Source organism: Condylura cristata, unplaced genomic scaffold (assembly GCF_000260355.1).
Source record: "Condylura cristata isolate star-nosed mole 26May11 unplaced genomic scaffold, ConCri1.0 scaffold00003, whole genome shotgun sequence".
In the NCBI taxonomy this organism is placed as follows: domain Eukaryota; kingdom Metazoa; phylum Chordata; class Mammalia; order Eulipotyphla; family Talpidae; genus Condylura; species Condylura cristata.
This window is the reverse complement of record NW_004567104.1, coordinates 70,008,350-70,031,926: the sequence shown is the minus strand read 5'-3', so window position 1 is coordinate 70,031,926 and position 23,577 is coordinate 70,008,350. Positions and strand designations below refer to the sequence as shown.

The 23,577-nt window shown below is 40.2% G+C and overlaps 1 protein-coding gene across 2 annotated transcripts in view; it reads left to right on the top strand.

Moving 5' to 3' along the window:
- Positions 1–23,577, top strand: part of GRIK1 (glutamate receptor, ionotropic, kainate 1) — a 344,258-nt gene that overhangs the window by 292,076 nt on the left and 28,605 nt on the right. Inside the window, exons 9-14 of one of the 2 annotated variants that reach the window (XM_004675332.2) lie at positions 845–889; positions 6,043–6,156; positions 7,691–7,894; positions 8,498–8,721; positions 14,719–14,837; positions 19,212–19,429. In XM_004675332.2, the coding sequence (XP_004675389.2) occupies positions 845–889; positions 6,043–6,156; positions 7,691–7,894; positions 8,498–8,721; positions 14,719–14,837; positions 19,212–19,429 (924 nt within the window). The remainder of the gene's footprint in view (positions 1–844; positions 890–6,042; positions 6,157–7,690; positions 7,895–8,497; positions 8,722–14,718; positions 14,838–19,211; positions 19,430–23,577) is intronic. The other variant, XM_004675333.1, reaches the window with a different exon arrangement.

Sequence of the window (23,577 nt, the reverse complement as noted above, 5' to 3'; positions counted from 1 at the left end):
CTTTCCCTCCTCTCCACATTCTCCTACAGAAGTAAAAGAGGAAGAAAGCTGTTAAGAAACATCTTTTTGACCCAAATGGATGAAGTGGATAAGCTATTGTTATGTTTTCACCGCTATTTATACTCTATGGGTGTTTTTCCATCAACAGCAAAATCGAATTAGATGAAAGTGTTTTCTCAATTTGCTTCTTACCTCTTCATTGTTTGCAATAACTTTTCTTTCTTCAGGTGACTTGGGTTTAATTCCCGAAAAGGTTGATTGAGCCTTAAGGCAAGGGGGGACGCCAACCCATCTTTCTCAGGAGTCAAAGGAGGAAATGCCCAATCTTTTCATGTCAGCCTCTCAAGGGGAAAATTATTAGGAAAAAAGTCCATTTTCTCACTTTCCCTCAAATTTCTATTGCCTTGAAGTCATAAACAATAAGTTTGAAGTCACCAACCAAGTTTTCTTTTTCTTGCTTAGGAGTGGGGTGTGTGTGTGTGTGTGTGTGTGTGTGTGTGAATTGATTGATGCATTGATTTTAGCTATGGATGCTTTGAACAGGTCTTCTAAAGGGTTGATGAGGACCCTGTAACTCTGCAGCATAACTACGCATTTTCAAAAGAACTTGTAAGTCATGTTTTTGGTGCATGAAAAGTGTTGTACCACCAAGTAGCTTCCGTAGAACCCAAGTACTTGGCTCTTTTTCCATGTGTCTGTTCTCAGGTTTAGAATGAATTGGCATTAAGATTCCAACAATGGGTGGGGAATACAAATCTCTGAGCACACACCACCATGATACCTTGCTGGTTCCATGCTCCATTTTAATTAAGTGCTATTTTTATTTTTCCCTCTGAAAACCAAGGCTGCTGGCGAAGTGTCTAAACACTTATATAAAGTGTGGAAGAAGGTTTGTACTCTGACCAAAACTGCAGGAAATGTGGGGTGGGATGGGGAATGTCAAAGAAAAAGCCTGCATCCTTCTGATTTGGCCAAACCAGTCCAGTCAGTAGCTAGCTGCAGCTTAGAGGAGCTAGTATAGCTAGGGAGATGGAAGAGATAGAACAGGTTGTCTCTCAACATGACCTTTGCATTGAAAACAGCTTGAGATGGATCAAATAAAGATGGATGAGGTGCTTCCCCTGGGTATGATCAGTCCCTAATAGGACTAAAAGCAGGTATCTGCAACAGAAGTAGACATTGGTCCCTGTACAGTCCTGTTCAAACCACTAAATATTTTCTCCAAAGAGCAGGTAAACACTAGATTTGATCCATCAGATAGGCTATGTCTTAACACTCTAGACCATCTTCAGTGTCACCACCATAAAATAGGAGTTGTTTTCAGAAATTTCCTCTTCTTAGGAACGATCTTTGTTTTAGGTGGTGTCTTTCTCAGTGTCTCGTGTTGTCATTTGTTTTAGAACCACAGTTTCCAGAGGACAAGAAATTATCTTGGAAATTATAAGACCCACTATTTCATAGTTTATTGTACAGTATCAAGGTGTCGAAAAATGTGCAGACTTATTATGGAAGCAAATGTTAGACAGTCAAAAGCATCGAGATTAGGAAAATGTCCCAGTGTTATGCAAACAAGGTCTTTCATTCTCTGTCCTCTAGAGCTACATGCTAAAACATCTATCGATCGGTGGATGGACCTTAAATTACTTCGAGTTGTTCAACTTCAATGGTTTTGTTAGATTCATTTTCAGCCTTTGAATAATCAGTGAAGTCACAGAAAGTATAAACAGTTTAGTTCCTCCCAGAGGACAAAATGTGGGTGTCCTTCTTGGTAGCACCCGATAGAGGAGCTCAGAATCAAAACACAGGTTTAAAAAGGCTTTAATCTGCACAGAGAAGGCAATCCCCTCTGCTCATTATCAGTCAATCGAAGACCTAACTTGCACCCAAAAAGGAAAGCATAGCACTAATCCAGCTGGAGACTCCAGACGCTTTATCCAGTGTTGAATTAATTCAAGCCAAATATCCCAGAGGAGGGATGAAGCTCTGAAATTATACAGAGGAAGGCAAAGGTCCTTCACTTGTCACTAAACTGTCATAATTGCCCCCACCCCGCATTTCCCAGGGATGCAGTTCTTGGCTCTGATATTCCTCCAGGCCTTGGTGCCTCTTCCCCAAAGCTGACCCATCATAAGTCCACACACTGTGGTGTGCTGTTTCGTGTTAGGACTGCTCTGCACAGATACAGTGAGCAGAGCACTAGCCCAGAAGACTAGCCAGACTGAAGGAACACAGTGTCCTCTCTCAGCAGACTCCATCCTCAAAAGAAAAGGATCCAGGGCCTTCCCTGTGGAGTGGGTTAAATGGCAGCACTATGAAGCTATCCACAGTCACTACAGTACCAAGTTCAATCCCCGGCCAGGGAGCTGACCCACATGGCACAGCAGACTTCTCCTGCCTTGCCCACTGCTCCCCTCAGCTGTGTACTTCAATTGATTTTCCTGTTCTGCTCCCCACTCTGTCTCTGATGAATCCTCTCACCCTCTCCTGCCCCCAACACACACACACACACACACACACACACACACACACCTCTGACCTTTGCCCCAATTATTGTATGCATAAATACAAAATAAATCTTTAAAAATAAAAGATCCAGCTCCTTCCATACAAATTCCCGAAGCTCTCCTCTGCACTCTGACCGACTTTAGTATTAGAAGTCCACCTGAAATTCATTCCCAAAGAGGAATATAACAGTTTCCAAAGCCTAACATTCAAAATTGTGTCCCTCAGCCTCATGAGACAAGAAACTGATATATTTGCTTTCTTCCTGGCTGCTGAGATTTCACAGAGCAGTTTTGGAATTTGGGGTTTATGTGAACCACTCGCTAGGTGCAAAAGATAAAGAACTGTCTCTCTCACACACCCTTTTATTTGAAAAATTTTGCATGGGGTAATCTGAACACTCATTTTCCAATGCTGCCCCATGGCCCTAGATGGTGTGGCTGTTCCCTCCCGTCAGTTGACAAAGGGAACGACAGCTGGACCATGGCTCCTCCCCACGAGAAAATGATGCCCTCCGCTCCTCGCTGGTAAATTACTGCTGTCTGCTTTGCTCTTTCCTAGAGATACATCTCCAAGGCCAGTGACTAGGACTGACATGTTAAGTGTCTGGGCAGCTGGTTAGGCGGGAGCCCTCTTCCCACCAGACATGAATCATTAAGGTGTTGCTTCTTCAGAAAGTGACATTCATTAGCTGACCTGTTCATTGACTGCAACTACCAGGGGAAGCCAGTGGACCACTTCGGTTTCACACACACACACACACACACACACACACACACACTTTTGCTTCATTGATTCAAAGGTTTAAAAACAAAAAATCTGACATGATTAAACATACATATTTGTACTGCCCACTTCCAGGAAGACTCTGACCCTTGACCCTTACTATATTTTGATCCTCTTTGGTCTAGACTTGAAGGAACTTCTGTTACATGATTTGTAGAATAAAACTATGTTCCCTTTTCTTAGCTTATGGAGAGAAGATGGTCCTGAAGGAGAATCTGGACTTAGTCCATTGAAAATGTAACCACAGCAATCCCCAATTGTCCACAGTTTTTGGAGTTTGCTGAGGGTTGCTGAGGGTGTATCTACAACTTCAAACTTGTATTTTAAAACAGAAGGATCATGAGGTCTTTGAACTGACATTTTCAAATATTAGTGTCATTTCTTTAAACACAACTAACATGAGTAGAAACAAGAGAGTATTTTCCAAGACTTAAAACATGGGCTACAACCAGAGCTTTTTTTTCTCCACCTTTCAAGACTTAACTAGAAATTAGGTTCTAAAAGATTAAAAAATAAACTTAAAAAATAACAATAAATCAGCTTCTGTCCTCTGCAAGGCCCAAGACAGGTTTTGTTAGAAGTGTGGCAGTTGATACAAGTGGTCCAGTTGATACAAGTCTCTGCAGTTTCATGGAGTTAGAAGTCAGCTGCTTCAACCTAGAGTGTGATCGTGGCCTGCTGAAGACACCCAGGTGTGTGTAGGCTGCGTTGTGTTCCCACCAACAAAAATCTCTGGATCAGGAATATGGGGAGAGGGGTAAAAGCTCAGAAGAGAAACAAAAGAAGGTCCCTCTTTTCTGAATTTATCAGCAACCAAAGAGTGAAGACTCTTCTACTGTCAGATATGTATCGTGTGCATCTAAGTGTCAGGACCATGCTGACTCGGCAAAAGCCAAAGGTTGTTAAAAGTGCTGTGATACCTCCTGGTCTTGCCTCTGATACCCTCTCTATGCAGACAGGACAAAATACTGTCACATTCCAAAAAGACCCCCAGTCCTCACAAGCTAGACTTTCCCCAATCCACTAACTCTAAGTATAGAAAGAAGTTGATATTCTTCACACTGGTGTCTGAACATGTGATTGTCCTTGAAATTTCCTCAAAGAATTTATCATTTCTAAAAAAGGATATTTGTCAAGCTAACTGAATCTCCTGCTGCTGTATTTATGCAGGAAATCAAAGTAAAGAACTAGAAAAGGAAAGATGAGGCTTAACATTCCCACAGGTGAGATGTTATTTAATCAACAGACAAGTCTTATTACCTCCATTTTGCTGGTGAGGAAATTGAGGCACAACAGGGTTAATTAACTTGTCCAAAGTCACAGCTGGAAAATTGTAAAGTTAGGATCTGACAAAGGTGTGTCTGTAAAGACCTGACTCTTTCTACCTAGCCAACATCCTCATTGTGGGAGGGGCTCAAGCACTGTTCTGCCCCCTCCATCCCAGAATATGTGCACATGTTAGTGATCAGAGAGTTACCCCATTTTTCATATCTCCTTTACTTCTAAATCAGCTTCTCAATTTATAAGGAAAAATAATTTCACTTATGATTTCAAGTTCTTACACACTTGAGCAAGTTTGAAGGAAATAGGGGGCTGTCATTTGGATGTCTTCAATAGTAAACATTTGTACAGCTCTTAACATATCCAATTTTCACATGGATCTTCTCATTCGATCTACTCAAGACCCCTATAAAGTACTCCACGGTTACAGAACCAAAGCTCAGAAAGGTGAACATCTTATCCAAAGTCACACAGCATCCAGGTTGGACTGATGGAAGGCAAATCTTCATTCCATCCCACCAGTCTGGCAGTGAATACTGACAGAGGTCTCCAGGAAAATAGCTCAATTCCCTAAAGTCCTTCTCAAGATTCCTGAAGAGGCTAAACAAATCAATACACTTCAACAGATCCAAATAATCTAGAAGTGATTTTACCACTGAAGAAAAGTGTGGTCATTATTTTTCAAAAGGGCAGTAGGCACCCCTGATCGCCATAACTGAATCTAGGATAAGAAGGTACATTGAAGGTACATTGAAAGTGAATGCCATTCCTGAAGAAGCTCTTGTCTGAATGGAGAGATAAGACAGGTAACAGGTGAATATCAGCAGGTAGACACAAAACAAGTAAGACAAGACTTTCTAAAGTCCATAGAGACCCCCATAAAGTGCAGGGAGCCATGTTCCCCATCACTGTCTCCTCAGAAGATAAGCCCAGAACGTATCTCTTCCTGTCCACTTTTTCTTCCACCACCTTTCCCTTTTAGAAGCCCATTCTCTCCACTAGCCACACTGTTCCCTCCTTCCTAGTTCTATAATTTTTAAAGGCACTGTTGGTACCACGTCAGCACAAAGGGTTGTATCAATAGAATATAAGCTCCACAAGGGCAGAAAATATTGTCTATTGCATTCATTGCTGTGTCCTCCAACGCCTGGGATTGACCGACATATAAGTAGCTGCTCAACAAACACACATGAATGTGGTGCTTGTTCAAGACTTCTTAGTTTAACAAACAGTAAGCTTAATAAATTAAAAACCCTCTCCACCCTAAAGAGCACAGACTTTCCCTGTTTCATCTACACCCTCATCTCTGCCTTATTTCATTTGCCCATATTTAGTAGCATTCCCTGTGATGCCCTGGTGTCCTCTTCCCAGACTCTGACTTTCATGCCCACCTCTGGTGTCAAAGGGGCCCCCCTGTAGTGTGAATGCCATCGATGGCAGCCAGCAGCCTCTGATGTGATGTGTTCTGTGTAGATTGGGATTTGGAACTCCAACAGTGGGCTCAACATGACAGATGGCAACAAAGACCGGTCCAGCAATATCACTGATTCATTGGCCAACCGAACACTCATCGTCACCACTATTCTGGTAAGTCGACACTGTGACGTTCACTTTGTCTAACCTGAGCAACACTGGATTTACACCATCATTTGTATAGAGAAGCATCATTTGTATAGAGAAGGCTTTTCCTTCTAGGGTGTCATTACCATACTTCACCCACCACCAAGACATCCTGAGTTCTCCACCATTGGCTGTGAAATTCTTATCCAGATCTTAAAGTATTCCTACCCTAGATCTTAAAGTATGATTTTCTTGCCAATAATGCTGTATGCAAATGTCTGTCTTTAACTGGGTGTATAAAGCATGTTTGTGCAGACCTAGAATTGAATGGAATTAGAAGCTTCCAACATTGTTCTGAAGATCCCCCACCTCCAATCCATTCTCAGAATTGTGTTACTCTGTCTCCACTCAGCTAGTCTCTTTTCCTGACTTCAACCAAAGGGAGCTTCTGACAGAGGACCGGGGACATGAGTGTAGAGAAGTAAGGGAATGTCTTCCTCTTCCTCACAAAGGCTTTGTCAGCTCTCTGTCCTTCCCAACCACAGCTCCTGGTCTGGCTGTGATCCTATGTGGGCAGCCAGAACCACCCTCCCTTGCCAGAAGTGGTCCCAGCTTCTAGATGTTGGTGCGTAGGCGTCAACCCCAACACTATTCTCATCCTATCCCTGTTGATGTCCTTTGCCCTGCTAAGTTCTCTGAAAATAACCTCTTTATTAACTTATCTTCAAAATCCCAGGTTAGGGTATATTCCTATTGGAACCCTGATCCCCACCTATTGAGTCAATGACATCCTCAGCTTGTTCACTCTCTTTCCCCACCCTGACTCAAGGAGCAAATGGCCTCCTCAAAAATCTTCACACTCAGACATTTGATTCAGTCTCTAATGTCAGTCCAGTTCATCTCTGAAAGTTAACTTCTGAAAAGTGTTCATTCAAAGTAATGGGGAGGAACAAAACAAAGGAACAGGAAAACTAGACCAAAGCAAACCCCAGAAGAGTATCTGAAGAGCTGATAAAGGGAGGGGGAGGAGTGGAGCAAAGAGAAGGGGCCCACAGATGATGGTGGGCTGTGGGTGCCTTAGTGGTAGGTGTGCTGTGGTAACATACACTGAAGAGAAATGATTCAATGGCTGCAAATGCCACAGTGTTGCATCCCACATCACCACAAGCAAAATGAATACAATTGACAGCAGAAAGTGAAACTTTTGTTTTTCGGGTGATTTCTCTGAAATCATCTCATACAAATATGAGAATTTCAACTTCCATCTGTTTGAGAATAAACAGAACCATAGGGACAAATGAGTAATATAGCAGTTACCATATCTAAATTTTATAAAATAAATGTCTATGTGCATGATATTATTCTTAGAATATGGGTTCAGTACTTGAACAGGGTAACGGGAGGTTGATTTTTGCAAAATAGGAAAGTGAGGGACAGACTTCCCTGCTCTCACACCTCACACATCACTTTCAAATATTTCACATCTGCTGACTATTAATGAAACTTGTATAAGTAACTCTGTCTTCCCTTATAACAGAGTTTTCCTGTTTGCTTCACGTAGGAGGAACCCTATGTGATGTATAGGAAATCTGACAAGCCCTTATATGGAAATGACAGGTTTGAAGGATATTGTCTGGATCTGTTGAAGGAATTGTCAAGCATCCTGGGTTTCATTTATGATGTTAAACTTGTCCCTGATGGCAAATATGGAGCCCAGAATGATAAAGGAGAGTGGAATGGAATGGTCAAAGAACTTATAGATCACGTAAGCAAAAACGCATCTTTCACATATGGGTCTTAAATGTCTGGGGAGTAGATGCAGAATGAGAAGTGATGGGAAAGAGGGAAAATGGTTGAATCAAAGTCAGAATGAAAGAAAGGTTTCAGTTTTTGAATCACAAAATGGTTTTAACCTAAGGAGAGAACAGTCTAGAAATGGAGTTTGCAAATAAGGGGGGGAGATGAGGATATACATATATGGGTTCATCCTATATATTGAAGAATAAAACTGAATGATTCTTAAATTAGAAAAAGAAATCTGAAGTGTTCCGCAAAATCTCATCCTGTCAAGTAATTTTTCCAAATAACGTGTTCATTCCTTGACTTTCTCACATATCCTTTGAAAAGACATCCTCCTGAAGTCTTGTATTTCATGCCAGCACATGTTTTATACCTTCTGGCTTCTCTTTGCTCACAAATACTAGATCGTAAACAAAATGTGTGTGAATCAGTCCTTTTTATATTAGTTAGTCATCACAGAGCCTGCTTGCAAGAGAAGCAACCGGAGTTGAGACTAGGGCTGAGCAGTACCCAGAAGTCCAGACACTTCCTGGATGACTAAGACACAGATTTGGACTCACCTCTGCAGAGGGCTGACCTGGCCGTGGCTCCCCTCACCATAACCTACGTGCGGGAGAAAGTCATCGACTTCTCGAAGCCCTTCATGACGCTGGGCATCAGCATTCTCTACCGGAAGCCTAACGGCACCAACCCGGGAGTCTTCTCCTTCCTCAACCCTCTGTCCCCTGACATTTGGATGTATGTGCTCTTAGCCTGCCTGGGAGTCAGTTGTGTCCTCTTTGTGATTGCAAGGTAAGTTGGAGAACTACTCAACTCACAACAGGTCTGTCTCAGATTGCCCTCTGCTCTAGCACTAAACACAGATTCAGGATGCGCTTTTCGCTCTCCTACTGTTCTATTCTGTCAAGTTTACCCACATAAAAATCACTCTCTAAATGAATTTCTTCTAATGACTGATAACAATGCTTTTAAGAGCCAAGAAGAAGATAATTTTATATGAATTTCATTGTATCAGTATTTCCAGCAATATGAAATGACTATGTGCCCATTTTCTCTGAATGATAATCAAAGTAATGACTCAGCTAATAAATCTAACATATTTCAACAAGAAGAGTCAACCAGTGTCCAGGTATTTAAGCACTAGAATACTCAGTTAAACAAGACATAAACATGTCAGCTAGGGATTACTTTGACAAAATGAAAAACACTGAAATAAAACAAGATTGTGAAAGGCTCAGGAATAAGAAAACTTATATAAATTCAAAGAAATTTGTGTTAATGAGACAATTCACAAATAACTATGAAAGCAAGGGTTACAGATAGAAACTGGAGAGGTGAAATCTTTGTTATTATAGATGATTCAGTTTAGGTTTTTATTTTTCCTGAGAAAGCAAACTATTGAAACATTCTGCTATGCACAACTGTTGATAGGAATTTTTATACCTTTAAACAGTTTATATTCTCTACATACATTTGATCCTGAATTGGAAACACAACTATTTTGGCTTTCCATTGGCACTCTAAGATAAACCATGCAAATTTTAATTGCCTTCATATGCTCCTCATTCTTTTTCAGCTTTTTTTCATTTTGAACAAAACTCAGTGAACTTTTTTCCCTAATCAATTTTTGTTTTCCCTCCAGGAATTTCTAGGAGATATGTTTCTTCATGCTAGCTGTTTGTCATTGTCCACTGTCTAGTTTTGATTAATGCCAGGTAACTCATTCCTTGGTGTAATTTTAAAGAAAGCTTTGGAAAATCACACAGGCTGGAAAGGTCTTAACGATCTATAGACAGACATAGTCAAACTTAACAAATGTGTGATCTCACTGTGGGATTCGGTAGATTCAATAAAGAAGGCATGTTTTCCATCTCTCTATACCTGCTAAATCCAGGTCACTATCTAAATGCTGGCCACATATTAAACTTCTTTAAAATAATGATCAAAGCCTGCTTTCTGTTTCTTACCTCAGAGAACAATATGTTGACAGGAATACTTTGTCCTTTGATACTTTAATACTCAAAATCAGTGGTTCTCATCTAGCAAAACTCTTGTTGTCCAGGAAACATTTGGCAATATCTGGAAATGTTTTTTTGGTTATCATAGCCAAGGGTGGAGAATGCTACTTACTGCTATCAAGTGAGTAGAATACAGAATATCCTACAATGTGAAGGACAGCCCCCCAATAACAAAGAAGTAACCCCCCCAAAAAATGTCCACCGCATCATGGATGAGAATTCATAATCTTAATACATAAAGAAGAAATTGGTTTGGAGGTCAAATTTTAAAAGATAAAGTGCTCACCTGTGGAGGAGCATTTCTTTAATTCTGAAATGTATGTTGCCTTAGAATATTTCCTCAGTGACGGCACTGAGGCGACATGCCCTCTAGCAATGCTTAACAGAGCTTGGGCTGGCCTATGGCCCCACTCCTGTGCTGTGGGCTTATCCCTACGATGACATTAGAGACAGTGGAGAGGCCCAAGCAGCAGCAAGGTCAAAGGACTGAGCTTCCATATCCCCCCAGGCTCCTGCTGTGACGGATGATGTTGATGAGTAGAGCAGGTAAGAGAAAGCTGTGGACCAAGTCCACTGTTTACCTTGGTGATTTGATCAAAGCCAGTAGGAGAAAATACATGTCAGTAGCAGCAGCCAGAAGTTCTCATGAACCCATGATGGAAAGTGCCCTTTCACGCCTGATATCAGCTGTGCCTCTCACTCACGTTCCTCATCAGAACATGGAGAACAGTACAACACTCAGTAGTTCTCTCCTCCTGGCTTTGTCTGGTCCTCAGTAAGCTCTCGTTGATCCAGAGCTTTATGTTCCCTGGCTTTATTCTATTTCTATTACGAAGGCAGCCCCTCACCCCCAAAACAAATCTATCCTCCTAATATTCCTATTCATCCATAGTACTATTTCTAAGCCAAATCTTTTTTGCTTTGAGATATCATTGTTTCACAGCACTGTGTATGATTCTGAGGTGCAGGACCCCACCTTCAGGTACATGTTGCCCCCACACCCACCACCAAGGTACCTGCAGCCCCACCTTAGCCCACTGGGCCCTTCTCCACTCTGCTGTCCTCATCTCCCTCCCTCTCTGATAACCTCAATTCTACAGTCAGATTTCTAGGGTTCATTAGTAGGTTGGTTTTATCTGGCTCGTTGCTATCTCTCCGTATTCCACACGTAAGTGACACTATCCCGTGCCTGTCTTCTCCTTCTGACTTATTTCACTTAGCATCATTCCCCTCCAGCTCATCCATGTTGTCACCGGTGACAAGAGTTCGTCTTTTTTCATAACTTAGTATTTCTCTTCATCTCACCCCTTTCTCAGTCTTCTACCCCCTCTGTCTCCTGGGGACAAGCAGGCACCATGCACTCACTGCAAACTTGCAAATAGCTGAGTGTTAAAACACAGGAAATATAAAAAGTAGCTCCCTGCTGTACACAGGTGTGCAGTCACGCGCTCACCTCCCAACGATGTCATCTTCTCTACACCCTTGAATCCATTCCTGCTTCTGCTTCATGAAAAGGCTGGGTGAATAGGGACAAAATCCTGGGTGAATAAAGGCACCCATTCACTTTCAGCTCACCCCAGCGGAGTTGAAGAGCAGGAACCGTGCCCTCCACACCCGAAGCTCTGGTGTAAAAGGGCTTTCTGTTTCCCTGTCAGCGGCTGGCATTCAAAGTTAGTGAAGTAGAAGTGAAAAACAGTTAATCTCATAATCATCTTTGGCTCTAGAGAGGCTTTTGAATTTGCGTTTTGAAGTATAGCCTTTTATGTTCTTTTAAAGGGAAGAGTAAAACCCATCACTGCGTTTAGGTTAATGCCCTCACTAGACAGATGCTAACAAATCATTTGCTGATCTGAAGTGAACTTATAAAGTTAGACAGCAGAGGGTCAAACTAAGGAAAAGGATGACAGCTTCAGGCTTTACGAGAAGGTACCAGGGTGTATGTCAGTGTTTTTTGTTTGTTTGTTTCTTTGTTTCTTTGTTTATGTGTTTGTTTTTTCCAGTGGTTGACATATTTTTTGAATTGCTTTTTATGAAAACATATTTAACTCCAAAGACTCACACCCCACGTGAACACACAATTGAAGCTTGATAAAATAACTGACTTATGCTAATCTCCTTAAAAATGAACATTTTTTTTAAGTTGGGTCTGAACAAAAACAAATCAAGAACCCTTTGGCTGAAACTCTAAGGTTATAATGAAAAGTCAACAGTTACTTTACAATTTCAAATAGAAATTGTTCCTTTTACAGATGAATGGAGCTCTGTCTCCTTCCTCTGCCTTCCCCTCCTCCACCATGGAGCCCCAAAATTCATTCTCAGTTATGCGAAGAGCTTCTTATTTGAAGATAATTAATACAAGTTTTTCATCTTCCATTCACATAAGAACCACCATACAGAAACAGCAACCCAAGATGAACTCTGGCCTTGCCACAGCATGCTACACTTCAGTGGGTAGATCTTGGCACAGATTCTAAGCCCATTCTTTCTCTGTCATTTTACGAGAAACCAGTCTCAATCAGAAACTGCAGATTTACAATACCATTAGTGAAGGTTATTTGTGAACATTTGCCCCAAACTTCCCAATTCTAACGCCCCGGTTAGACATCGTGGTACAGGCTTCAGGGATTTCCAGCAGAAATCTCGACATCCAGGACACAGGTAGTTCCACTGTGTGAGGAAAAGCCAGCATCGTACAGCGCAGCACCCAGGATGGGTCACTATCCCTCAGCCTGTATATTCCTCAAGTTACTCAAAGTCCTGGAGTGAAAGGAGCTAATGTCACTGCAGAGCAGGGAGAATTGCACTGCTATTGGACAGATTTACTTTTTGCACAGACAATGAGATTAACTGTTCTCTTAGAAAATGCAAAGTATGAAATACTGAAACAAGACCAAATTAAAGCAGCCTTCCCAAGTGGGACTAGGTGAGTTCATTGATCGGCGCAGATATCGACATGGAAGACAAAAAGCCAGCAAGGCAGGGGCTGGCTGCTAGATGCCTGTTTTTATGGTGTTTTAGAAAACTCCTTCTATTGAAGGCATAAGCCTCCTAATTCATTGCAATTAATATTTTGAAATCATTGTACAAATGACAGTGATAGTGTTTAAGTTTAAGTTTAAGGCCTCTTTATTCTGCATACTGTTTCAATGAGTGGGTTTATTAATATTGGTATTCATTTCTTCAGCTCAGCAAACTACTATGGTTTTAAGAGAGTATAAATTCAAAAGTTAATTATACTGCTGAAATAGTAATTAAAATGTATTGGCATGGCATTATCAATTAAAGCCATATTCCTAAGTTTCCCGGGAGCCATGGAGAAGGTGCACTATTGTAGGATCAACTATGAGGCTGTTATCCCTGACTCCCTAACACTTGCTGAGGAGACACTGTAGACTTTTCCAGAAGGTGTTCTGGGGTTTAGAGTATGGTTTTGCATTAAGAGGTGCTGCCTGCCCACTGCTTGCCACACGATTCATAGTGTGCTCTGCTTTTTGCTATTGATAATGCATTCACTTTAATCCCTTTGCTCCCCAAAATGTCAGCAACCTGCTATTGTTTACTGCTGAAGCCTCCTGGTTAGAGAGCACTCCGTATGTTCTTGCTGACTTTATGGTGTTGTAACATTACTCTGACACTCCTGCTTGCTCTACAAGGACTCAGTGGCAAATGGCAAAGCTTTCAGTGCTAAGTACGACTGCATTTTCAATCATTTCCAAATTACTTCACACAGCATCTGCTAATATCTCTTTGGAAAAATAAGTGCCCTTGGCAAGAGGGCCCTAAATACTAACCACAAGGCAGGGACTGCTTCTGGGCTATTAAAAAGGTCACAGATGTTTAAAAAAAAATAGAAAATGGCAAAATCTATTCAGTTCTCCCAGATTTCTATTTTGAAAGACCCCAGAGAGATCTGGGCTCCCCTCTCCTTTACAAATAAGGGTCTGCATCCAGGGAGATTAAGCAAACTGCTCAAATTTCACATCTTAAACAACTAGGGTTCAAGTGACTTCAGTCCACATATCTGAAAACAACTGAATTAAAGATAAGTCAAGTGAGAATTTCAAGCCTGACACACTTCAGCAAGACAAACATGGGGTTCACCCTAAGGCTCACCTTTTCCCAGGTCAGGACGCTTCTCAGTTGTGTCTTCCTCTAAGGGCTGTGATTTTGTGCCCATGTCCACCCTAAAGTATCTCATCACTCCAAATCTTGACTATTTTCTTCACAAATATGTTCACCTTGCCGCTCCTCTGATGCATTATGAAATCACGAGCCACTTAGAGTCCTTTCAAGATCTGCCCATCGCCAGCCCCTAAAGACAAGTCACCCCTTTCCTTTGTGTCTCTCACAGCACTGAGTGGCACAGCATCTTGACACTGTAGTTGCTGTGTGACACACGAGTGCTGTTTTCATGGCCACTGGTGGGATAAATACTCAGGATGAGTGAACCTCTCTTTACAGTCCATCTCATTCAGCAACATGGCAATGAATGAAACCTCAGAAGAATTCAGTAGGCCTAGATCCAAGGAGCACAGCTCCAGCCAGCCATGGTCTTGGTCTAGAAAGAAGAAATCTGGTAAAAAATAATGTCTCAAGGCTCTCTGGCACGGGTTTCACCAAAGCCATAAGATTATGACTGTGACCTGGAAAATGGTTGTGGTTTGATGCTTTTGTCACGGATGGTTGGGTGCTCAGCCTTGTTCAGCAGGGGGTGTTGGTGCTGTGGGGGGGTTATCCGATGTTTACAGACTGTTTCTGTTAATTGCCACAGGTTTACACCCTACGAGTGGTATAACCCTCACCCATGCAACCCTGACTCAGATGTGGTGGAAAACAATTTTACTTTACTCAATAGTTTCTGGTTTGGAGTTGGAGCTCTCATGCAGCAAGGTACACCGGTCACCCTTCGTTGTCACACGCATCCCACAGCCTGCTGACAGGCTTCGGTGCTGGTAAACTCCGCCACAACACAGTAGGGCAGGCTGCAACCCAGGTCAGGGATGAAACCAGTAGAACTTGACCTCTATCCCCGCCCCCAAGTCTTAACAATAGCAAAGACAAAAATGTGGTGGCAATGGACTTCTTGGCTCTTTATCGAAAATCGGACTCTGTCAAGTCATAAACACCAATTTTCTTAGAGGAAAGTAAAGGATAAAGTACTTACACATTGTTGACACTCTTTTCCTTTTCAGTCGTCACTCCACAAGTCAGAGGTTTGAAAACAGTGGAATTGAGTCCGCCGAAGATTAAGTTGACTCACAATCTACCAGGCTCAGACAGTACCTAGAACTGCCATCTAATTACCACTCTGACAAACCCCACTGGGATTCAGCTTAGCTTCCCATTAACTTTTTACAATCTCCCTCAATTGGTAACCATAGCAACAGTAAACCACAGGGGTTGGAGAAATAAAATTCAAGCCACAGAAATGTAATATATGTTAGACTTTTTCTATGATTGGGGGACTGGCTTTTTGTTGGGGAGGGAGGAAAGAGTGAGTTGTTTTACACTTTGGAAGAAATACATCTCTTGTGGGTTTTCTTTGCCTTGATTCCAGGAATTTGGTTTAAAAAATACTTCCCAAGAGTAAATGGATTAATTTAAGGAAATCAAAAGTGAGAGACACTGTGGCATTTGGAATATCTGTTCCTTTAATAATAAGCTAAAAAATAAGTTGCTAAAGGGAAATTCAATAGGGATCTATTTTAAACATTTGTTACTTGGGGGTGAACCCAAAGCTTCTGGTAAGGGAGTTGCCATACCACTTGAAATATTTATGTTCTATATCAACAAATTAGAGAAAGTCATAGCAAGAGTCTCCAGTGTGGAAATACCAAGTCATCAAGGAAAGTGGGCAAATCCCAATTAAGCAGAGTGATGTGGGCGCTGCTAAAGGATGTAGAGATGTAGAGATGTAGCTCGTTCACTACAAAGCACTTGCATGATTTTAGAGCATAACACAGCATCACAGATTTTCTTCAGGCCAACCCATTAGCACCATATATGCATATATGCTTTCTCAGTGCATTGAAATAATAGAGCATTTAGCAATTAGCAACTAATTTTTGTTTGTTTAAAACAATTTCCAACTTGGCTTGAGATGCAGTTTTTTTAAAGATTTATTTATTTATGTTTACAGAACTGGGATACAGGCCAGAGGTGCAGGGGCAGTGAGAGGATTCACCAGAGACAGAGTGGGGAGCAGAACAGGCAGACTGATAAAGTACACTGCAGAGGGGAGCAGCGGGAGGGTCGGCAGAGGTCTGCTGCGCCATGTGGGTCAGCTTCCTGGCCAGGAATTGAACTGGTGCTGCAGTGGCTTCGGAGAGCTTCATAATGCAGCGCTTTAACCCATTGTGCCACTGGGGGAGCCCTGAGCAATTATTTTTAAAGAGTAAAAGAGACCCCTCTCCTTCCCTGTAACAGAGAAGTACAGACTGGGTTTCACAGTACAGACAGCCATCATGCCTGTATGTGGCCGTAGCTGCCTTCCTTCATGAGAGTGCACCCACTCAGTAACTTCTCGTTCACATTCTCCCTCTTTGGAGTTTACCATCATGCACAGCAAACCGTGGGATGCAGTGTCTGCTCGTTACCACTACCTTGGGTACATGACAGTCAGCCCCAACCAGACTCTGCTTATTTTTTCTAATAATTTTAAAGACATTTGTGAGGTAAACAAATATCTGCATGTATAAAATGGGATCCTGGTGACCGTTATGCATCTGTCCCTAGCATGTGACGCTGGACCGAGTAGCTGACTTCTGAATTAGCTGTTGCTCTCTCTCCTATAGCAGAAGCTTGTCAGTCTTCTCAATTGGAAACCACAGGATCGAATTTCTTTTTTAATGTGATGATCAGACTTTCTCTTTTCTACAGAGCGTGAGCAAAGTCTGGATCAGGATTGGCTGTCATGTCTGCCGTAAAAGGCACAAAAGAGACTTCAGCAAGTATTGTCTCTCATCACCAGTATTCTAGTGATATTTTACTCTACATTGACTGTTCTCATAACTCATCTTCTAGAGTTTGGAAGTTAGCAATCCATCTCTAGTTGAGGGAAGCTTTTCTAAGCAGATCCGTTGACACTGAGAGTCATGAAATCCATGACATTGAATCAAAACAACATGCTGATATGGTGAGAACTAATTGCTGTCACCTACCAAGGATTTAAAATATAATCTCAGTAGGTTTCTATTTTTTTAATTCCCAAGATAAGATTATCCAAAAGTATAAATATGTATTTTAAAGGGTGATTTTTATATTATTTAATGTTACGATCAACAATCAGTTATCTGTCTATCCAGTTTTACTGTCATATAACATATATAACAGGCAAATAATAAATTAAAACCTTATCTTTTTATAACTACAGCCAAATATGCAAGGATAAATAACAATGTAAAGTGGATACTATATCTGTAAGCAGAGAAAATATATCTATTAAATGTAGTATTTAGTTCCCATGACTATTTATAAAGTAAATGGTATTTTAAGAATAGCCAGCTAAAGATCTAAAGTAATATTATATTGCCACAAGGCTGCTAGATCAATTAAGCATAAAGATATGAAACAACCTTGGGCATGAGATACACACACACACATTCACTGGCATATAAACCCCATTAAACTACAAGATTAAAATAACAGCAATAAGCTATTCCACTAAATCCTTGGAGGCAATTTAATGGAAACTATTATAATTCTGTCTAATATTACACATCCAAACTCAAACAAACAAAAGGAGGAAATAAGGACCATGTTGAAATCATTTATCTCATTAAAAGAAAAAAAGCACAGACATACCTAACAGCATTAGAAAAATATATCTGTTAATTCAAAGCCCAGAAACTCTGCCAACCTCGATCTTCTTATCATGAGCCACAAGCTGGCTTTGATTTCAAGAGCAGTATGTGTGTCTGTTAATAGATTAAGCTTGAGCCTAAGCTCCTTTATTTGTAGATTGATAAACTCCAATTTCCCTTTCAATCTTAAGTCATTAACCACCAAACTTCAGCACACCCAATCAGAATAGTAAAAGAATTCCTGAAACCAGATATTGCATTGCTGTATTTCACCTTTTGGATTTTCAAATGCGGGGTGTTTTTCATCTACTTTTTAATATTCATCTAAAGCCATCATGTCTCCAATGCTAAATTCAAGGAGTAAATGCTAAGTATATAACCTGTGGTGAATTTCAGGCACACAGAGTAGCCAACCCATCCATGAGTCAGTACAGTTGGAATAACCTCTGCATATGTAAGCTTCTGCCTCCTTTCATATTTTTTAATATTTTATTTATTTATTTCACAATATAGTTTTTAAGTTGTACTGCTGGATTATAAATTTCTACAGTTCAGTTTGACCAAAAGATTTGAGCCAGACAATTTTTAGATATATCTATCCATTGTGTAAACTATTCTCTTTCTTTCAGAGAAGAAAAATTTCCTGGTAAACAAATATTAAGTGCCTCTATGTTCTCTTTTACAAAAAATCATGAATCATCTATTGATGGCTAACATCTGTTTTTACCAGGAATGACCCCTTTTCACCTAAGAAACAGCCAGTCCTTGAAATATAATTAAAAGATAGCACATTTCTAGCAACAAAATTATTATTTTAATGACTATCCTTTTAGGCAAATGAGAAGCTACACTAGAAAAAATCATTACTTCAAAAGTAATACAAAACATTTCAGCTATTTTCATGACTGGATCATATTCATTTGATTTATGAAATCCCAACTTTTTATTAAAATGTATGTGACCAATGCATGACATTTTAGTCTTTTAAAATTTTCTCACATTCTTTTAATTTAAAAATTAAAATAATTAGCATTTCAAAGCTTTTTCGTAGCTCTGTTTCATAGAACATTCCACACAATAAGATGCATTTTAGACAGTAATGAAAGACCAGAAGACTCATGATTAACTTTTCAACTAAAGCAAACAAACTCTAACCAGAGCTAATAAACTCCATATATTTGACGCATAAACTACCCCAGGGTTAAAATCATTGACTACCATCAAATGTTCATAAATTACATTTCAGACACCATAGAATTTAATAAAAGATCATTTAGTTTGGCTACATTTCCTAGAAAATGCATCTATTTCACCTACACTCCAGAGAGTAAATCCTTGATGGATTTACAATTTTTTATGTCACACTATTATGCATTTATCTACTCAGATTAGTGTCAAATCACAAGTCTTGTCTTTTCTCCTAACTCTGCTTAACACTCTTACTCTGATGATACCATCATAGGTTCAGAGCTGATGCCAAAAGCTCTATCAACCAGAATAGTTGGAGGGATATGGTGGTTTTTCACCCTAATCATCATTTCATCCTACACGGCCAACCTGGCTGCCTTCCTGACGGTAGAGAGAATGGAGTCCCCCATAGACTCAGCGGATGACCTGGCCAAGCAAACCAAGATAGAATACGGGGCAGTCAGAGATGGATCAACCATGACCTTCTTCAAGGTAAGGAACTAACAAAGTATTCTAAATGCTTACTCCTGCTGAGGACAGGAGAAGTTGAACAAGAAGCTCTTCAAAAATTAAATTTTGGGCAACAGAGTTTTTAGTCAAGTAAAATCGACAATGACATAATCGCATTACAAGGAAGTCACATGCCTTCAGCAGTCAGGATAAAACCGTGTCTCTAATCCCCAACTAAGTATCGTTCCCAATTTAGCATTCTAAGAATCACTCTCTACTTCATCCATCTCTTGCCTTTATACCAGAAAAAAAATTGCTATTTTCTGAATATGGCATCACAACCTATTCATGGACCACTCATGTATAGAACCCACAAAAGAAAGATGTCTTACTCTGAAATTCACACATCCATAATATTCCAGTAGCATAGCTTTGTTCTTGCAGTTTGTACTCGATGCAATAGAAAGAGATAACAAGTAAATTGGCTGATAATTGTATTTATTTAGAGACTTAAAACCAAAATGGAGTTGAGGGGAGTCTTGTCTAATATGGCATTTCCACCAATGAGGACAATGCTCCCAGTGTGACGGCAGCTTTCTGCTAAGTTGGAGAGCTTTGCAAGCCAGTCCTTGAAATATAATTAAAAGATAGCACAGGAAAGTCTAGCTAGAGTTGATGTTGTTTTAATGCCAGTGCATTTCATTACTCAAACCTTTTTAATCACTTACCCAGAGAATGAAACTGACTTTTGCCGACTTTATGGAATACAAACTAATACTTTTATCATCAAATCTCAAATGCTATAGTTCCCAAGGGGACTTGGTGTGTGGATATTATTATATGGGGAGAGTTTAAGGATGGCAAAAATACCTTAAGATCATGTAGTTCTTACAAAGAATTTGTGATTTATAAAGAAAACAAAACTTCCTACAGCTAAATTATCCATTCAATGTTTGGTCCATGACAGGAATGGATGAGAACATTCTTTTAGGTGGTAACTGTGCATGTGTAAGAAGAGAAAATAACAGGTGCGATCAAAATAAACTCTGAAAGAGATGACCTTGGTCAGGGTTTTACATGCAGATAACCAAAAATGGATCTGTCATCCCGAGACTGAGTGCACTATTTGATTGTTGAAGATTATTACTTTAGAAACAAAACCCTAGGGCTAAAGAACATTTTGTAGAACAAGAATGGTTTACTGACATAGATATTACTGATGCAGTACATTTGCTTTAACAATGAACAATTGTTTACTGTTAGAGAATAGCAGTAAATAAATGATAACAAACTTTGTCTTAAGAATAAAGCATGCAGAGGTTTGTCAAAAAAAAACCTAGTCATATAGAAAGCGCAGGCTTGTTTTTCTTCTATATTAAAGAGGATGACTTTTACACATTCATTGCATTTGCCGAAACGTATCATTGATGTAATGAATGTGTAAACGTGGTAATTTTTTCTTCTCTGGACATGTGTTGTTTTAAGAAAAAGTGACATCAAATAAATGGCTTTTGCAGGTTTCTAGACACTGAGATTTTTCTAAAATCAACAGTGTGAAGAGATAGAACTAAGTCCAAGCAAGTGATTCAACATTTGTCAGAAACAGGAAAGTCACCCATAAGACAAGACAGAGGGACAGAGTAGCATCATGTATGTCTGAAAAAAGTCTGAAATGATTAACTTTATTCACTAATATCACAAGTTTCAAAGTATCAGGAGATAGATGAATAGAGGCAGAGAAAATTCTACATGCTTTCTAGGTGCACGTGGATTGAGGGAGCTATTGCCCTTTAAAGACACAACAGAGCTGACTTTGCCACTGGGCAGGAGATCATTGGTTTACAGGCTGTTGTGTTTGTTTGCTCACAAGACTCTTTGGATGTAGAGACTGTTGCTTCCCATTTTTTCTGGAGGAACCCCGGGTGACCATATAAGATCTGGGTACCCGCCAGTCAGTGAGGGCCTTCTGCTGGTCTCAGGCATCTTCTCATGGTAGAAGGGACCATCCTTGCTGCAGCCTCTGTTTGAAGGTACAAATCCCATTCATAAGGGCTCCATTCTAATGCCTTAAGCACCTCCCAAATACCTAATATCCTAGAGCCCTTGGGGCTTACAATTTCAACATAGGACTTTTGGGGGACACATTCATTCCATAGCAGAAGGGATACTTAGTGGCCCACATTGGAAGAGATACCAGTTGCTTGATTTGAAAATTAGCTTATAACCCAGCAACTCTATTTATCAAGAAGGAATTTATTTGCAAAGAGAGAGCAAGGACTAAATCTGATTTAGTATTCCCCTTGAGGGAGGCAAGCAGTCAGAACGCTGCAGAGATACACACTCAGGGTTCTTAAACTGGATTATTCGATATAGGAAAGAAGTGCCCCAGCTTTTTAGCAGTCAGGCAATTTCCATCTACATCACTGAGTGGCAATAATGGTCACAGAGATTCCGGCCTGACCTGGCTCTACCTAATGCTGTTGGTCTGTTGACTGAATGAGGAAAAACTAGATGAGCCTAGAACCTTCTGATCTATTTTGAGGGCAGTCGCTATGGCCCAGATCCGTCCCTCTCCACCCAATCACATGGAAGCTTCTAAGAAACATTTTCTCATCACTTACAGTGCAACTCAGGAGCTAAAATGACTTTGTCTCTGTATATACATATATGTATATTCCAGCCCTTTAGCAATGCCCAAATGGTAGAAACCTGTCTCTTTCATTTCATGTTGATTCTAACTTGTATTACAGCTAAAGAACAGGCAGTTCTTTCTAAAGGAGGAAAGGACCACAGAAATTGCCAGAATCCACAAACAAAATGCAGTAATCCCTCACATTTGGTTTCTGAACTACAAATAAGAGGTGTTTTTAGAGAAGTCCCTCCTTGGAAAGGAACTCAGAAGTGGCTTACTAAATGTGCAATCAAAATCCACTGGGTTTTTCTTCTCCCTAGCTTGTCTATTCTTGCAGATAGCATGAGCTTAGATCTCAGATTTGTGATATTTGGTTTTTTGCTTGTTTGGTTGGTGGGTTTTTTGTTTGTTTTAAGTAGCTCAGCTCATGTTCCACTTATCCATCTTCTGAATTCAATTAAGACTGAGGACATTAAATTATATTCATTGCACGTGATCTGGGTCAAAGTTACCATGTGTCTGAGGCAGAGCAGGTGAGATCACTTTCCTTCATTGAGCAGCTATATGTGAAGCAACCACTGGATCATCAGGGACTGTGTTTATGCAGGAGAACCAGGATTAAATCAGAAATTCAAGATCACATACATTCACTAAACTTTCAGTGGACCCTTGAGATGTAGCTGATGCTATCCATAAAGAAAAGAACAGCTTTAAGGTCAGTGGCCAAGGTCATCACTCATGGTGATGCTTATTAAACATTGCATTTTCTCAAGGTCATCAGCATTCTGGATCTTAACCACAGCATGATATCTACTTAGTCAAACCCTGTCAGTCACCCCTTGGGCCAACTGGGCAGGACAAAGTCAAAGAGAAACAGAGTCTTTCATCAACTGTCCAGGAACCATTGGGGAAGATGTTTTAGGAAGTTTTCCAAATATCAGGAGATTATTTCTTTTTCCTTGTCAGACCATCAATCAATTAATTAACTCTTTTACATAAGACATTGTTTTAACAATTCAGACTTTCAAGAAACTTCATGTCAGATTTTTTTTTCTGAAAACTCCTTTTTTATGTTCTACTTTGGATAATATTAATGATTAATATAATACCTACTGTATTGTTTTCTCTGCTTTCTGCTGGGAAAAGGCTTTCCCATGACTCCTAATTCTTTGAGGTCACCGCCAGCATCTTAGTGCTTACAAGAGTTCATTGCCAAGCTCTGTGGGACACAACGTCTTTTAAGTCATGGACATTCCTTCCTTCATACTCAAAACACTTAGCATCAGTGGTGTTCAAATACAGCTTTTCATTTTATAATGGACCACTGCAATACCAAATGTTTTCTCCCTAATAGAAAGTAGGGAATATATAAAAATTCTGTTATTTCTCTTTGTTGTAATTAATTACCTTTAGGAGAGATGGAATTATCCAAATTTAGTTCCCACAGTAACAGTTTAGCAAGTCATCTTTTTTTTTCCAGATGAAGAAAGTACTAGCATTAAAAAAAAAAAAAGTCTAAGAAATATTTGAGACCTTAAAAAAGGATTCTCAATGTCCT